This window comes from Sinocyclocheilus rhinocerous, unplaced genomic scaffold, assembly GCF_001515625.1.
Source record: "Sinocyclocheilus rhinocerous isolate Xijiao unplaced genomic scaffold, SAMN03320098_v1.1 scaffold1285, whole genome shotgun sequence".
NCBI classification, from domain to species: Eukaryota; Metazoa; Chordata; class Actinopteri; order Cypriniformes; family Cyprinidae; genus Sinocyclocheilus; species Sinocyclocheilus rhinocerous.
Genome location: NW_015645559.1, coordinates 892,556 through 911,929, shown reverse-complemented (window position 1 = coordinate 911,929; position 19,374 = coordinate 892,556). Strand labels below are relative to the sequence as shown.

Here is a 19,374-nt window from a genome sequence, read left to right as displayed (position 1 = left end):
AACATGAGCAACTCTCTCCACATGTAGAACCTCCCCCTAACTCTCTCTCTGGCTCCCTAGGTTTTGTTCTGTTTATATTGAAGAAAGCAATAGTATATTAAGAGTCATGTTTGAAGAATGAGCTCATCTGTGAATAAAGAGAGAGCATGAAAGAGATACAGAAAGGGAGATAGAACAAAGGTGTGTGTTTTCCCCTAAAATAAAGATTTGCTAAGCAACACTTTAGAGTTTTCTATGTGGGTAGATTTGCAGAAGAATATGTGTATATGTTTGCCTGTATTTATTTTGTAAGAGTCTTTTTTCACAGTTGTAGCCATTTTAAGTTTATTCTGGAAAAAATGTCACACAAACAGTTCTCAGGCGGTGTGAATGGAGCCATTTTTCCTGCCTTCAGCTGTAGCAGGAGCATGGCGAAACTTAGCAGCAGAACTGGAAAAGTATATTTGCGTTTACATTTCACTATGCAGGGAAATATAGTGAACAATAAAACCACTGCTAGCATGAAATCAAATATTAAATTTAAAAAAATTGTGTGAAACCTCCTTGTCATTTTCTTGGGAGTTTGCCTCTTGCAAACACAGAATGTCTTAATTGCTCCCATTTCCTTCTTTCTGCATTGTTATACGTGCCTCCATGATGTCATTTTCCCTCCTTTTTCCTTTGCAGGGTAATGGCTGTGGAAACACAGGCTTCTGAGAGCGGAAAAGAGTCCATTCATGGACCTCTGACCTCTACTCTGGGAATACTTTACATGCTCAGATTGATTACATAACACATTATCATAGCATACATGAATTTTGGCACAAGTTCATATTGTGTTTTCTAAATGCAAAAGAGTTGACAGGCATGTGTGTGCTTGTATAGCGCCAGGCTCACACAGTAGTAAATAACATGGTGAGTTAGAACCTTTCCTCAGTTAGCAAATAGTAGTTAAACATGCATTTAAATGACAGTATAAAGAGGAATTAAGAGACAGGATGAGAGATAGGGTGAGAAATGTAATCCTTTAATGTAATCATGCCTGTTAGGATTACATTAAAAGGGTGGGGATTCCTGCCTTATCAACTTTTTTATCTCCATTGTTCTCATTCCGGGGAACTCGCATCCTGATCTCTTGTTTTCTATGGGAATATCTCAAAAGACTTGAAGGCATATGGCTCAGGTTGCATATCTTTTAGAAATGACTTGTCGCCCCCTGGAGAAAACACTATGTAATTGCAACATCAAGTGCAGCACAAACAAGACCAGATTGTCTGGAATACCACAGCTGCTTCCTTGGAAACTCTTACTGTGAAGTGACACAAGTTCAGTATATATGAACTCCCCTTTTACTCAGTCAAAGAGCATTTGTGTTCTTGAAAGCATTTAGGAAGATACTTTGAAATCATCCCAAAATTAAATGCTAAATTGTGATGTAATTTAATAATGTGGCATTGTGCAAAAACCGGGAGCTGAGGAAGTAAACAACATAAAGTTACCCAACTTATGTGTGAAGAGAGGCTGGTGTTGTGTATCACCAGTTGGAGTCAGTAGTATTATTAACCAAATAACCCACATAAACTTTAACAGACGTCAAATTTAAGAAATGTTAGAGGTTTATCAAAAGTGTATTTTAGTGTAATTATGCTAGAAATGTGTACTGGGTACTGGTTTGGCTCACTTAGTAATGTTGTGGCCATGACATATGAACTTGTGGATACATGATAACATGTTGCGGCAACAATAGATTATTTTGAGAACAATAGATTATTTTAATTAGATAATTAAAAAAAATATGCCGTTATATTTTGAACAAAAACATTTCTGGACAGTGTGGCATTAGTTACAGTATATTATATTAAATTATATTGCACAATCAGTATTAATACTGTTTTATGACTCCATGTCAGTATTTGAATAAAGAGGAAAAAATATCCCATTCCAGTTTTTTTTATACATTCACTGCTCATTCCTTTTTTATATTTGTATATAATAAATGTATTCTTTATATAGTTTGTGTATATGTATGTTTTTATCTCTTGCTAATCTCATTCCCAACCATCAAATAAACTTCAAAAAAAAAATCCTATTAATTATTCCTGGTGCACCAATTTGCCATTTTGGCAGCACTATGCAAAATTATTATTATCAGTTTACTATTTTTCTTTTATTATGTTTTGCAGAACATCAGGAAATCCAGAGTTTCCCCACTGCTAATGAAACCATTAGCTGTCAATTAACATTCAAACAGTTTCTAATGCTTAACGCTTTTTCTAGCTCTTACACTTTTGCCGAGGCACCTGAAGCTCATGTGAACGACTCTACAGAGTTGTGACTTAAACCCCACCCCTTCATCCTTATTGGTCCAAGTGCCCTTTTTGTAGAAGAAAGTTTGTCACTTTTGCCATTTAAAGATTCTGCCCATCAGTTTTTACTGCATGCCATTTGTCTACTTTTCTTTCTTTCTGTTTTTACATTTTGAACACCCTTTGATGTACCTATAGTTTAATATCTGGGTTTCTGAAAACAGACTTTGACTTACCATCTTATAACTTTCTTCATGGACCCTCTTTCAACTGTAGAGCTTCCTAGAGTTGTACTGTAAACAAGTTGTAATTTTTGTGTGATGTTTCTCAGCCCACACTAAACATGATTCATATTAATTTGCATTATAAGATGATGATCTGCTGTGACAAATGTGGAAAATGAAAATGTACTTTGCATGTCCAGTATGTCCTTATGTCTTATTTAGTGTGACAGTTTACTTATTGCCATGGCTGCTTTCCATATAGGCGACAATATATTTTCTGCCTGTGTTTTCTGCCAATAACACAAAATCCCAATTGATTTCTTTTGATTGGTTAAAGTTAAGAGAATATCTTGTCAGCGCCTATGCTGCCTTATACTTTCGAACAGGTCATCAGGAAAGAAACATACTTTTTGCTAACATGTACTGTAGCAAAAGGAGCTAAAGGGCCATGCCAACCATAACAACGTTCACCCCTTGCAATACTTTTTAAAAAAAAATTATTTATAACTGGGCTGATGTATTCCATGTCATGTGTTAAATATTATGTGCACACATATTAATGGATTTTTTGTTTCATCTCAAGCTAAAATTTGATTTTGTCTGAAGACAGTAAGTTCCTGTGTCAAGTGTTATATTTTTAGATATATTTATTATATTTTTTCACAAGTCTGAGAAAAAAATGCAACACCAAGGAGACTCAAACAAATGCTTGCAGTGCTTTCTTCTGATTTCAGTTAGAAAATACTTTTTTTTAAATATATATTTATTGGCCATTTTTGTAGTTATTTTGCAGTTTAACAGATCTGGTTATATAAACACTGATTAGCCTTTCTTCACATGAGCAAGAATTGCAAGATGTCTGATAGGGCTACAGATAAGTTCACAGGCATTAGATCCAGAAAGTGCTTACGGTTGCACTTTAGATGAAGAGTTCACATGTGAGGAGGAGGAAGAGGAAAGCATAATCCAGACCAGAGACTTGATGCTAAAACAGAATATACTGTTTAGTACCAGGCAAAAAAAACAAAAAAACAATAAATCTGATTTTACATGAATAAAAACATCAGTAAACTTTTCTGGGTAAAACAAATGAACTGGATAAGCACAGCAGAATCATATACTAAATTCCCAAAATTATACCTACAGCATAAATCTCATTATTGAATATTTTCTATGAATAGTTTTGTAAATAGCCATCAAAACCAAACTATGGATACATATTGAGTAGTTTTGTAACAGAAGTTGTATTGCTGTACAGTGCTTCTACAAATTGTTTATAGTTTACAGAAAATAGTTTCATGAAATGTCTTTTACGCCATGGGAAATTTGTATATGTGCATGTAGTCTATTAACAATAAAGTAACAATATGAAAATTCCCGTATCATATTTTATATCTCTCCCTTTTTAGGACGCAATCAATAAATAATTAAACATATGATACAACAAAGTGCCCCTTCAAACCTTTTGACTCCTGACTCGATTATTTTATTATTCATTTTCTCTCTCTCTTTTGATCAAGCCTTGTGTCTAAAGTTAATCTTTGCATTATTGATCTATCATAAAATGACTTTGTTCTGTTTGCCTTGGATTCATTATTAACAACTTTCCATCCGCCCTATTTTTCTCTCTTTCTGACCTCGACCCCATGATTCTTCCTTTACAGTTTTTCTTTCTTGAAGTCCAAACCCACCCCTTTCTCATCTCATATTAACCCCCAGAAGCAGACCTCCCTGCTGTCTCTGTCTGTTGAGGGTCTGCTGTACTTGTTATTGAGATTCCCTGCTGACAGCCCGACTCTGGGAAACCTATGGAGAGGGAGGCATCCTGGTGTACCTGGCACTGCCATGAGGGAGGAAGCTGGGAATAAGTACTTACGACAAGTCATGGAAGTAATTGATTGCCTTACAACCGCAAACTCGCCTCAAACACACATCGTTCCACAGCCACACACAGCCCTGGTCTAGATTATTCATAACTATGAGAGAAAAGCGCCTGTGGTAGCCAGGCTTATTTATAAGGCTTCACACTCCTTCACAGATACAAATTTGCTCATTATTTGAGGCTCTTGGCAGTCTTTCTTTTGTGTTTTCATGAGAATATATAAGCCTGAAAAAGTATTTTACTAAAGCCACACTTAAAATGGTCTGAATATCATAGGAATATAATAATAAGTATAATAAGTATAGGCTTTATTTTAAAGAAAGGTAGCAAAAGCACACTTTTCACAAAAAAAATATGTTTTCATGGTTTTAAAGTATAAAGCAGACAGAGTCTCTTCCAAATATGTTCAAAATGAACGTCACAATGAAAACCTTTTGAACAAAGTTAGATATGTATATTAAAATCTGGTCATTAATTAGGGCCATTCATACTATTTTAAGATGCAGAGGGATATCATCTGTGTATGGCAATGTAATTATTAGAAATATCAAACTTCAAAATCAAATGTACATATCATTGTCCTCAAAAAATAAATAGTAGCCTATGCTAAAATGCTATTCGCACTCCTGCCAATTTGTGTCAATAAGCAGCCACACCCACAGTGAAATCTCATTGGCCAAATATCTACATCCTAATAAAAACGAAAATATTTTGATTGACTGATTCGTGCAATAATTGTTGTGTGTTAACTGCAATGGTGCATTAACATGAAAAGATCATGTAAAGGAGTATCATTTAAGTTCACTAAATGCAAAAAATGACATATGCATTCAAATGTTGTGCACAAATATTAAAATCGTATTAAAATATTTTTTGCTACTGTATTCTTTTTTTGACATTAAGTAGTCCATTGGCTATTAGCTAGTTAGATCTTAAGCATCAGAGGAACAAGTGAACAGATGTCTTTTAAATTCGTAAGAACTTACCTTCCGGCTGTGGAAATACAAACGGAAGACAGAGGACAACGAGCGCATGCTAAAAAGGGGAGGAGGTCTATAGAGCTTGGGAAACTACGTCATTGCGCATTGCATTCTGGGTAGTGGCCGCCATGTTTTAAGACACGCTAAGTAGTGTATAATGACAACAGATATACAAATCACCAATGGAAAAAGCGACTGTATTTACGTTAAATTTTTAAAGAGCTGCTTGCGCTTGCTTAGAATTAATGGACTAATATTTGAATCCCTTGAGTTCATTCGAGCGCTCAGTCGTGTGGCCAGGACACGACACATACACACTCATAGAAATCATACAGCCGCTTTCTATCGTACCACACACATGACAAAAGTGATTTTTTTCTTTTGCAGTTTTTAATAAGATAGATAAAACAATGAACACAATATAGCTTGATCTCAGCCGGTTGATCATGTATTTAATCAACATATATCATACCCTAATTTCTTCATGTTAAAGTATTATGGGATAACATAACTGTATGGTCCTCTGTAATGCAATGAATTGTATTGTGGAAGCACTACACCAAGTAAGTTTTACTAGACTTAAATCTAAGAAATACAGAATTGCTTACAGAGAGAATCTGAACAATGAATCAAAGGAGCGCTCCTGTATAAACACGGAGAGTGATCGTAAGCATTATATAACAGTTCTTTCTGGTCCTCGAATCTGATTGGCTGATAAGAGTACGATGTAACAGCCGTTTCAACAATTGTATTACATATTGTATTATTAATCATAAATAAGTTGCCGTATTTCTCACAGCGAGTGTCATGGCGGACGGCCAAATCCACTATAATTTAAGAATAATACTGTTTTTGTGTCATGGAATGTAGTTTTAAAGTGCCCCTATTATGCCATTTTTACGGTTCCTAATATTGTTTTGGGAGTCTCCTACAATAGGATTACATGAATGCAAGGTCAAAAAACGCTTTCGTTTTCTCAAAATATGCATTTAATATCACCTCATTTTCCAGCGATTCTCAAACGATTCGTTCGAAGCAGTTCAAAGATTCAGTCTCACTAAACCCCTCCTTTCCGTGAGCCTGCTCTGCTCTGATTGGTCAGATGGCCTAGTCTGTTGTGATTGGTCAACGCCGTCGTACAGCGCGTGTCGGAGACGATACGCCTATTTCAATCAGGGGCGTAGCCATCATTTCAGAAGTGAGGGGGTCAGAAATGTTATATATATATATATATATCACGGAAGTGGGATTCGAATTACTAACGACTCGTTTCAGCTGTTCAGAGTCGATTCTTTATTTTGGGAGACAATAACTTTATTTATCGTGCACTTTCAGCTTTACAACTTTGCAGATCGTTTACATTCACATACAGCTACATTACACACTGCATGAAAGGCAATATTGGAAATGGCATAATAGGGGCACTTTAAGATATATTTAGGCAAGAATGTACTTGTTTAAACTTCAAATATGTGGTTTGTTAATAAAGATAACGTCTATTTTAAAATTTGCTTCAAGGTTTTCAGAGATGTGAGCTCCAGGACATCAGCGGCCATTCAGCACTCACGAACCCGCCGAGAGCGCATCACCTCGGCCAGATCTTCTGGAATTTATTGCTGGCTCTGATGTCTCTATAGTGGTTAAACATGAGATATATTTCGTTTTGGGTAAATCTAACAGGCAGTCTTTGGTCTCAATAATCTATTATTTGTTCCAGAGCAAATAGTTTTGGCTAAGGGCAAAATCTCATCACGTTATAATAACTTTAATGCTGTATATCAGAGCGCTGTCTTTGTACTTTTGACTGAATTGTCAGCAACTTTTATGATGTCTGTTGTTGTTGTTTATTAAATATTATTATTCAATAAATAATATTTTATATAAATAATAGTAGTATTTAATATTAGGAAACAGTGTGTGTGTTCGTAATGGTGATTTTAGTTACATTGTTACATGGCAAGAGACTGTTTTATGAGTCAGCAGTAAAGACTTATATTGAAAAAGACTGAAACGGAAGTTATTTTTACTTTTAACAACAACTTGTAAGATGCAACCAACAAATGCACTGAGCAGCGCTGTTAACAGATGAAAGGATAGTACGACAAAGAGACTATCGCTTTCCTCAGCGGACATTCAAACTAATGTTTTACTGTGAATATGAGATTGAGCTGAAGAATGAACGCTGTATCAGATGCAGGCAATCACGATCGCTCAGTCAGTCTCTCATAATACTCTACTACACATAATACACTGTTTTTAAAACAGTAATACAATAAGCTTTTAATGAAGCAACTCAACGTTCCTTAGTTACTAGTTCTAATGTGATGTTTTGGAATTAGGAATGGTGGCTTGGGCTCAGCTGTTAAACTGTCAACTTTAGATTTGAATCCATGGCGGAAAAGAGGACTTTTAAAGACACTTTGTTGTTGTTCCTAATTTATTTACACACTCCTGCCATTGAACTGTTGTATAAATGCAATATCACACGAGTAGACGTAAGATATGGCTGTATATCGGCATGCTGTGATTGCCTGCGGCCTCGTGCCTATACAGCCATATCTCACGTCTACTCGTGTGATATTGCTCATATATCAATTAAAATTTTTAAACATGTTTTCGTACATTACTCATGGTGTGAGCATTTACATATTTAAGCTGATCAGAAGTTATGAATCTATAATAATAATAAATACAAACGACAAAGCCACATTTTGGTCAAGTTGTTTATTTTCATTGAGTTTCACTTGCACCATTGTGTCGTTTCTAAGCTAGTAAACAGAAAATTGCGCTCCATTTCGGATCCGTTTTCCACTTCGGTCATGGCAACAGATGGCAGTTCATAACACAGCAAGCATTCACCATTCTAATTTGTTTTTAACTGTATAATAGGCTATAAATTTTAACATCTACCGCCACTATTTCCTAGTCTCTACTGTAGCTCCCGTGTCCTAAATTCCCAGAATGCATTGCGCTGTGACGACACATTCCAGAGCTCTATACAGCGTTTTGACATGTCTACAGCAATTCAAACGATATTTAAAATATTTCTTAATAGTACTAACAAACGTCTGCTATGACAAAGTGTGTTTATTTTATCATTCACACCAAATAACATTTGTATGAAGTCCTCTTTTCATTTAAATTATCTTTGAGTTTTGTAACAATAGTGAACTGTCATTTTAAGTGTCACTATGAAGAGGAAATGAAATCGTTAAAATCTCAGATGTCTTTATGATTTTTTGAAACGGGCTCATCACATAGGCTAATACAGACATGAAAAAAATTTTTTTTCTCCTGATATTTCTAGAGAAGTCACACTTAAGTCTTTGAATGCCAATGACAAGGCTATAACCGTAGCGCCATTTTGGTTTGAAAATGTTCCACCCCATTACACATTCCCCCGTCACAAGCTTAAATTCCCTGATATTTTTTGTTAATTTAGCTTGGGATGACTTAATGCAATTCATTACTTTTACATTGCATAGCAGACCTTTCTTGTCTGACAGAATTGCAGAAATGTTCTTTAAAAAATTACCTTTTTAACATGGAGGCTACACCCTTTCACAGAACGACTCGTTAACGTCTTGAAGACATTGTCTTCACATTATGAATGAAGGCATGAACAGTAAATGATCCATTTGAGACACTCACTTGAGCACTGCCATCGTGTGGTCATTGATCATAACAGCAACAAGAGACACGAGAATCATAAAACATATCGTCTTTCATGCATCATTTGTAGTTTTATATATCTAAGCTTGCTCACACACATACACACTCACCATTCTGTCTCCCAAGGACTGTTGGATTAGGTTCCACAAGTTACCTCAGGTCACAGAGGGCATTGGTATCGGTACAACACACTCACGCACACACTACTTGTTGGCGGTGATTGTTTTTGACAGCTCAGAGGCGTAGGAGAGAGCCGGACTGAGGTTGTGACAGCCTCTCTGCTGTCTATTTTTTTTTCTTTTGCGCACAAAAAGTATTCTCGTAGCTTCGTAAAATTACGGTTTAACCCCTGATGTCACATGGATTATTTTACAGATCTCCTTTGTTACGTTTCTGGACTTGGGAACATTTCAGTTGCCTTGCTGTCTATGGGAGGGTCAGACAGCTCTCAGATTCCATCAAAAATATCTTAATTTGTGTTCCGAAGATGAATGAAGGTCTTACAGGGTTTGAAACGACATGAGGGTGAGTAATTAATGACAAAATTTTCATTTTTGGGTGAACTAACCCTTTAAGGAGATTTGCAGGGAGGAACACTGTAGCAAAGTTAAGGACATTTTTTGACAAATTTGTTGAAAAGATTGTGAGAAGTTGACATTTAGTAGCTGTAGTATTTTTGTCTCTTTGTCCAGTAAAAATATCTAAAAACAATATATATATATATATAATGTATGCATACACACACATACATATATGGTATACAAACACACACACATACACACACATATATATATATATATACATATATGTATATGTATATATATGTTTTTAGATATTTTTACTGCACAAAGAGACAAAAATACTTCTGATGCGCCAATATTAACAATTCTGAGCAATATAGAATAAGCCAGTAATCATTTATTATAATAAATAGCCAAGATTTTATATTCTATATCCTTTTGTCAGGATAAAAATAGACTAAAAACTGAAATCATTCATTTTTATCCATCATTCTAAAGTCAATTTAGCATTAATGCATAATGTACTAATGTACAGAATCAAAATGAATATTCATTTTGAGATTTACTAAATATTAAATTATTAGCGTTTTAAAAATCAACTTTAAGTGACCTTTAGATGATGGCAAAGGTAATCTAAAAGTAAAAAATATTGCAAATTAGCATGCACAATTAAATATTTGATATCAATTGATAACCATATGGTACCAATATATTGTGCATCCCTATAATACCAATTAAGGAAATGAATTTTGGTAACACTTTACAATAATTTTAATTTGTTGACATTATTTAATGCATTAACATCAAATGGATAAAACTTTTGATTTTAAAAAGATATTAGTAAATGTTGAGATTAACAATGATTAAGAGGTATAATAAATGCTGTAGAAGTATAGTTCATTGTTACTTCATGTTAACTAATGTAAGTAACTAATGAAACTTTATTGTAAAGCGTTACCTGATTTTTTGCAGCGGTAGTCAAAGTCATACACAATGATGCATCAATTCACATGATATAAATTATTTATTTACATTACAGCAAATAAAAACAAACAAAAAACATCACAAGTATGTTTACCTATTGGAAATATATAATAGATTACAAAGAGAGCCCTGGAGAGCTCATTTCTTCGATGGTGTCATTGACAACAAATACAAGGCAACATGTGGCACACCTCTCCAGTCATCCATCTATCATCCATCCATCCATCCATCCACAAGCACTTCTCTTTTCCAGATTGTTGCAACCCCAGGGAAGGGCTGTTTTTGGCTGTACGCTCTGACGAAACAGACTGCCTGTTCTCTTTCCCACTGAGTCTGACTCCAGCCTGCAGGCCAGGTGGAAAAACCACTGCAGGCCCGTCCCGTGAGGCTGTCCCTTGTTTGCGTCCTACGGGAATTCAGGGACGATAAGGTTTGCACACTGCCAGGAGTCCCGCCTCAGTTCTTACACACACCCAGCAACACCTGTCTGGAGGGGTGTGTGTTCCCACAATTCCCTGGGGCCTTTTTCTCTACTGTCTTTAGCACATGTCACTCTAAGTTTAAGGGTTCGTCAGATGAGTCTGGTGGAGGCCCGCAGGGTGTTTGCCGAGTTGAAGTGTGGAACGTTTTGTTTCTGCCGTGCTATCCGATTCTCACGTGGACACCTTCTGGAAACACACAAAGAAGGAAGTTTATAGTCCTCATTCTTTGATTTAATATTCACATTTTAGTCTCTTATGATCCAGTCTCAGAGTGCCTCAGTTTGCAGTAAATGCTGCTCAACATGATTTCATGTCTGCATGTACTTTAAGGTGTAAATCGTAAAAACTATTATTGATATATATATATATTGTCATATAATTATTTTCAGGGCAATATTACAATAGTAATAGTAATTCTTTATTACATTATATAATTTTTATTTAATAATAATAATAACAATAACAATAATAATAACCATCTGTTGTCAACAAAGGAGATGCTTAAAGGTTTAAAACATGAAATCATTAAATATTAGTAATATTTACTAATTAGCAATAGTAATATTTCTTATTTTGTTTATTTCTATTTAGTAATAATTTATTATTATTATTATTACTGTCTGTTGTCAATTGAAGAGAGGTTTTAATGTGTAAAATGTAAACATTACCAACATAATAATAATAATAATAATAATTGAATATTAACAAACAAGCACTGCAAACCAGGAGCTTTTATTTTTATTCTTAACAGAAAAAAAAAAGACATTAGATTGTAGACTAGGGCTGTCAATTAAAAAAAATATGCAATCAAATTAACAAATTAACTACATGTATCAATATTTTCTGAAAAATCCCCTAAAACTATAAAGTTACTGACAGGAATGTATTGACTTTAGAAGTCAAAGACGTTGAAGTAGACGCTACTGATTTATGACCAGACCAAATTTGTTCCTGTTTTAATTAGTTCCATCTTCTTGCTTACAAATATCAGGTTTTACACAGTGAACACAGCAAACAAATCACCTACCAAGTTTTACAGCGTTACATTAACAAAACTTTAGGAGTCAATACAATGTTGTTGTTTTGCTATCATTAAAAAGCCTGTCACTAACCTACAGTCAATATAGTGATCCATTTTGCAATTGCATTTTGTCAATCTGTCTGAGGTAGACGGGACTGTTTTTATTATATTATTGATTTATGTTCCTTATTACAGCATTTACATAGGGTTCAGTGGGCACGATTAAATGCATTCCATTTTTAACAGGTTGTTTTTTATATAATTAATTTCACTACATTAATGCATTAAACTGACAGCTCTAATCATAATGTATAAAATGCACAGAAAGAGAGAGCTGGAGAGAGATGGATGGAGATCAGATAGCGACAGACAGACACTTGCTATGGTTTAAATTGTTTCATTAACAGCTTCTCTCTCTTCCCTAGCAGCTCGGCAGGGGAAACCTTCCACCACAGGGAATCTTTATTATATTTTCCTCATTGCTTTATTAAATGTCATGTTTTGCATAGGGCAGAGTGTGCCCCTGGCTCTTAAATCGGCTCGGAGGCAGCAGGGTGCGCGGGGGACACTGATTCCTGACCAGACCAAAGCTGTTGCTGTTTTAATTAGTTCCATCCTCTCGCTCGCTCACAAACATCAAGTTTTACACAGTGACAAGAACCTTTAACTCACTGCCTGAACGGGTTGAGAAAACTAATCACCGACCAAGTCTTAAAGCATTAGATTCACAGCCTCAAATGAACTTTTTGCCATGATAGCCAATGGTGGGTGAATTAAGGAAATGAACTGCCATAAATATTCACAACATTCTTTTTTCTTTTTGCTGTATTTTACTCGTGACAGCCTGAACCAGTTTCTCTTGCTGAAAGATCAAAAGTTTGAGGTTGTTAAGATTTCTGAAAGCAGTGACCCTGTCTATGAAAACCCAGCTAAAGTCATTTTTTCATTATTCACTGTTTTTTACATAAAATCATTCTACATAATCTAAGGATCATTCTGTGAAAATATAACCTTGATGTTTTTAATATTAACTGAGTAAGGAATGTCAAAGATTTGCTGAATTACGGGCTCAGAAAATCATGTTTTTGAAAAATTCCAATGTAAAGACAAGCTTATTGTTAAACTGCAGCACATTTGAACCATAATAATACAGATTACGGCCCATATAGCATATGAAAGCTGAGATTCATCCTTTTTTTCAGTGATATATAATACACTTATTGGAGAATTCTTAAAGTTGTGTAAAATAGGTCTATTTATTATGATGCGCATGTGAAATATAATTACAATTCTAAATAATTGTTTTCTAAAATAATACATTTTAAAATGTAATGTATTCCTGTGATGGCAAAGCTGAATTGAACATTTATTACTTCAGTCTTCATTGTCACATGATCCTTCAGAAATCATTCTATGCCGGTTGTGCTTCTTAATATTATTATTATATATATATTTTTTTGGAAACAGTGATGCATTTTTCTGGATTCTTTGATAAACAGGAAGTTCAAAAGAACGTTATTTATTTGAAATTGATTTTTTTGTAACATTTTAAAGGCCTTTTTTATGGAAGCCCGTTTCCGCCACTGAATAAAAAATAAGAGGTAATTGCGACTTTTTATCTCGCAATTCTGACTTTATTTCTCAGAATTGCGAGTTTATATCTCGCAGTTCTGACTTTATTTCTCAGAATTGCGAGTTTATATCACGCAATTCTGACTTTATAACTCGCAATTGCGAGAAAAAAAGTCAGAATTGTGAGTTTATATCTCGCAGTTCTGACTTTATTTCTCAGAATTGCGAGTTTATATCACGCAATTCTGACTTTATAACTCGCAATTGCGAGAAAAAAAGTCAGAATTGTGAGATATAAACTCGCAATTCTGAGAAATAAAGTCAGAACTGCGAGATATAAACTCACAATTCTGACTTTTTTTCTCGCAATTGCGAGTTTATATCTCGCATATCTCGCATATAACATATCAGTCTTTTTTCCCCCCTCAAAATTGGACTTTAACTCGCAATTGCGAGTTTATATCTCACAATTCTGAGAAAAAAAGTCAGAATTGCGAGAAAAAAGTCAGAATTGCGAGATATAAACTTGCAATTGCGAGATAAAAAGTCAGAATTGCGAGTTTTTATCTCGCAATTGTGACTTTATATCTCACAATTCTGACTTTATAGCTCGCAATTGTGAGTTTATATCACGCAATTCTGTGAAAAAAAGTCAGAATTGTGAGATAAAAAGTCGCAATTACCCTTTAAAAAATTTTTTATTCAGTGGCGGAAACGGGCTTCCATACTTTTTAGATCAAGCACAATAACTAAAAAGATAGCTATATTAGCGTTCACATTAACTGACGATAATGTTCTGTTTATTGTAAGTGCAGTTTTCAGCTTTAAATACTCAGGCACTTTAAGGACTGTTGGATTCTGATTGGCTGTCATTCATCAGCTGGAAAACAAAAGTTCCAGCCATGTGATTCCAACAATATTATGTCATTATGATTACAGCTGTATAAATCACACTAACTACAAACATTAAAATGTATAAAAGTACATACCTTTTTATAAAAGGAAAGTATAAAAAATGTCATTGTCACATTGTATTGCTGACAGAAATACCGATCTAGTATTTTATGCATAGTCTAGTATTTATATAGCCTTTAATCAAAACGCACCACATTCATGTAGTGTAACCATCAAGTAGTTTTTTTTAATAATGTATTATTAATTACTAATATCACTAAGGAGGTTCTGCAGGGGTCCTCTCTATGAAATCATTTCCTGTTTGTCTTTTTATCTTTCATAAAACCCGCACTCTCAATGAATGGGACATCAGCCAATCTAAAAAAAACCCCAAAAATTCTAATTACTCTTTAAATAATTTTCGCACCAAAATGTTTTTTGTCATTTTCATGGACTTATATTCAAGTGTTGCATTTTTCGAATAAGTTTGGTTTTAGTTATTTGACACTGTAATAATGGGGTGTGGCTCATGATTGTGAGCTTGTGATTGGCTCTGCTGCGGGAGTTTGGGTGGGACTTTGATACTGTTGCTTCAGCTTACAATCACTACTGCATAGACTTTGGCTCCAAATGACGGCATCAGTGCAAAATTGGAAATTGAGATTTATACACCTGAAAGCTGAATAAATAAACTTTCCATTGAATATAGTTTGTTAGGATAGGACAATATTTGGCTGAGATACAAATATATAGTTCAGTCATGAAACTCTAGATGGCGCAGGCTGACGGGTTGTTAATGTAACTGATGATATTCAGAGAGTTAAACGACTTGGCACAAGGTTATTGATGAGTGATGAGCTTACTGCCTTGCATTTATATGGCTGGCTAGCATTCACTTGAGATTCCAGCAGCGCGCTTTCAGAGTTTCTCTGAAACCCTCCACCTCCCCAGCTCCACTTGTATAGATCTGCTATGGGTTATTTTATATGATATTTGTGCAGCAGCAGTATGTCTTAAATACTCACGGCACCGAATGCATTGGCAGTAGCAAGTTCCTGTACTTGCTTGCAGCAGCAGCAATAATCTACAGCAGCAGCAATTCAGCAACAGCAGCAGCGTAACAGATCTATTCCGTCAAGACCAAATACATTAACATTGACATATCCATCACCATGCTAAAATCTTCCGAGAGTTGTCATGATTGAACTATTTGAAAATCTGGAATCTGAGGTTGCAAAAAAATACAAATATTTAGAAAAACGCCTGTAAAGTTGTCCAAATGAAGTTCTTAGCCATGCATATTACTAATCAAAAATTAAGTTTGATATATTTACGGTAGGAAATTTACAAAATATCTTCATGGAACATGATCTTTACTTAATATCCTAATGATTTTTGGCATAAAAGAAAATTGGATAATTTTGACCCATCCAATGTATTGTTGGCTATTGCTACAAATATACCTGTGTAACTTGTAACTGGTTTTGTGGTCCAGGGTCACATTTTAGCTTCAATTTTCTACAGTGGAAGGAAATAGACGCACATTGTCCATCTTTTTTGCACATATGACTGGCACACCAAATTATGCCACTGTTTGTTTTGTTTCATTCTTTTACTAAGGGTTTGTTCTTCTTAATTATATTGCAACAGTTGTATCACCCTCCCATTTTTGATGTCCAATTAGCCCAGTTGTACACCCTCTGAAACTACAATGGTGAAAGTTATATGGACGTTAAATCCCTGCAAAACATTTTCACTGCATTGTTGTGTCTGTTTGGCAAATCTTTCGCCGTCTTTAATCAATAAACCCTCTCCTTTAGAATCCTACAGGGCTACTTTTGGAGAGTTATATTAAATGGATTGTAGTCGAAGCCCATTTGTGCTGATTATACAAAAGTGAGGTGGCAATTTCCCCCTTGGGAGCAAACACTGAGGGCAACAGAGCCATTACGACAACATGGTCCATTCCACCGCCCCGCGCGTCCCTGGGAGCCTCGTTACGGGACAAAGCAACAATCAAAACAACCGTAACACATTAGAGGCCTCAGAAAGCCTGCTTACAGGTGGAGCGCGGAGGAAAAATGGACGAGCCGTACTGAGCGTCGTAAACTTTTAAAAGGTCAAAGAGTCTGAATGATCGCTCATTAGAGAGAGCTTGATGTTCTTTCCTCGCTCTTTGTATTTTCACTCTCTAAACCATTACTTTTGCTACCTCCCTGTAGCTCTTACACTCTGCATGCAATGCGGCGTCAGAGAATCATTACAATCACCTAATCATTCCGCCGGCTCTGCGGCCTTGCAGGAGTGTGTTTGATTAAACATGTGCTTCAGTCTGAGCATCTTTGATTAGCTAGACGGAAAGACAGAGAGCGAAAGATGCCGACAGACAGGAGAGCGAGAGTGCGAGACAGTGAAAGACAGGACTTGAGAAAATTAAAGGGGGAGAAAGCAAGAGGAGACAGATAAGAGAAAGACGTTCCTAAGTCACTGCTGCAGTTAGAAAGTGTGTTGCTATAGAAACCGGTTGCGGGCTGTAAGGTGAAGGAGGGCACTGCGGTGAACACTGTGCACTTCTTACTTCATGTAAGAGCTAAAGACACCTTTTACTTCATGACTATGCATGCGTGTGGGTCAGGTTTCATTATATGATCGTTATTCATAATTGTTAGTTAGTTCTCTGGATACTGCAATCAGAGTTGTTCTGATTTACAGAAATTTCATTTATAAACTTGTGTGTCTGCAACTGCATGCCATAAAATGTATGTATGTAGGCTTCATATTTAGCGGAGAACTGCTACTGAATTAATTTGCTGCTTAATGCATCAGACAATCAAGGAAATCACACTGTTCTTCTCAGCCACAGGAAAAACAAAACTGTTGAATTTTGAATAAATTATATAGAGGAACTGTGCAATGCGACAATACTCAAACACTCCCATTATAATCAGCAAAGCTGTGACCGCAGCTCTTCATGTGTGTGTGTTTCTGTATAAACGCAGTTCGTACATTATATAGTCACCACAAAAGTACTTGGACACTTAAAGTCTCACTTAAAATGATTAATGCAAATAAGGAGGTTTTTACTTAAGTGTCAAGATACTATTGTAGTAACTGTGTATTACATATAATAAAAAAGGATAGTTTGTCCAAAATAATTTAAATATGACCATACCATTCAAAAGATAAAATGTAATTTATTCCTGTGATGCAAAGCTGAATTTTCAGCATCACCTTCAGTCTTCAGTGTCACATGATTCTTCAGAAATCATTCTAATATGCTGAGTTGGTGCTTAAAAAAACATATATTATTAATGTAAAAAAAACAGCTGCTTTCATATTTTTGCGGAAAACCATTATACATTTTTTTTTAGGATTCTTTAATGGATAGAAAGTTAAAAAGAACAGTATTTTAAATAGAAATCTTCTGTAATGTTAGAAATGTCTTTATTATCAATTATGATCAATTTAAAACATCATTAAAGACTAAAAAGTATACATTTCTTACAAACAAAAAAATAAGTAAAAAATAAAACAAGCTGACTCAAACTTTTGAATGTGTGTATAGTGTTCTTTTTTTCTATGAAAAATAAAGTAGAGTTAACTAGTAGAATGCCCAGGCTGTTTGGTTCTATACACTGACAGATAATAAATATGGCTATACATGTCAAAAAGATAAAAGTTCAGTACAACTTGCAAAATAATTTGACAAAGAATTAAAGTTTTATGAGAGAATAAAGAAATAAACAGTACATCAAAAAATTATTTAATTAAAAAAATAATTAAACTTTAAATAAATAAAAGATTGAATAGGTAATACATTTTTAAACACAATTCAGTTTATTTGTTAGTTTTCACAAAAAAAAAGAAAGAAACTCAAAAACCTATTTTATGAGGATCACAAAAACAAGGAAATAATAATAATAATGCGTATCCTTTTTGGGCTTCCATATGTTCTGCCATGATTCCTGTCAACTTGAAATCTCTGTGCTGTTTGTGAATTAATACTCTTGTGAAATAACAAATAAAAATAAAATTTTACAGATCTGTTTCATACTGAAAAAACTACACATATGTGGATAGACTCCTGTTTAAACACTGTCTGTTCATTTAGCTTTAACATTCCTGACTTATTCCCATAACGTTTGGATTTTATTTTCAGCTGCACAGTGATTGTCATCAGAAGCATGTGACTGTGCATGCGTGAAGTTAGAGAAACCTTTGCCACATGTCTGAGTGATTTGTGTGTTTAAGCTCACCGTGTGATGCAAAGCACTACGAGGCAGATAATGGCCACTTGCAGAGCCCCAATGATGGATGCGATCAGAACGTAACGCAGCTTTACCGAACCAGGTACCACGTACATCACGTTATAGTCCTTCCTGTCACACTGCGGCCCAATGAAGCCAGAATGACAACTGAAAAACACACACGGACGAGAAAAAACAATGTTAGAGTTTAAAGCAAAGGAAAGATGGGGAGACCATAATCAATAACTACTTTCAGCAGGTGATGATAGAGAGCAGTGTGAATAATCACATGGCAGTAGGATGTTGATGCCATTCCAAAAAATTTAATTTTTTATTAAAAAATGTTGATGCCACTGTTTGTAGATAATTACTAGGCAGTCAGTGTTTATAGGTGCAAAAAAGCAGTGGAAGTGTGTGTGTGTGTGTGTGTGTGTGTGTGTGTGTGGGAGTGAGTGTGCAGCGGGGAGCTGGTGCACACTGGAAAAAACATAGTCTTGTTTAATTAGAGCCTCGACCTCTCAGAGGAGGCGGTTAAAGGGACACCTGCCAGCTGGCACACACACACACACACATGCGCACACGCGCACACACACACACACACACACACACA

At 35.2% G+C, this 19,374-nt stretch overlaps 1 protein-coding gene across 2 annotated transcripts in view; it reads right to left on the bottom strand.

Moving 5' to 3' along the window:
- Positions 1-10,666: 10,666 nt before the first annotated feature.
- tmeff2b (transmembrane protein with EGF-like and two follistatin-like domains 2b) overlaps positions 10,667-19,374 on the bottom strand; it is a 77,395-nt gene continuing 68,687 nt past the window's right edge. Inside the window, exons 8-9 of one of the 2 annotated variants that reach the window (XM_016510465.1) lie at positions 18,774-18,932; positions 10,667-11,216 (exon numbers count right to left, since the gene is read on the bottom strand). In XM_016510465.1, the coding sequence (XP_016365951.1) occupies positions 11,120-11,216; positions 18,774-18,932 (256 nt within the window). In that variant the 3' untranslated portion in view covers positions 10,667-11,119. The remainder of the gene's footprint in view (positions 11,217-18,773; positions 18,933-19,374) is intronic. The other variant, XM_016510466.1, reaches the window with a different exon arrangement.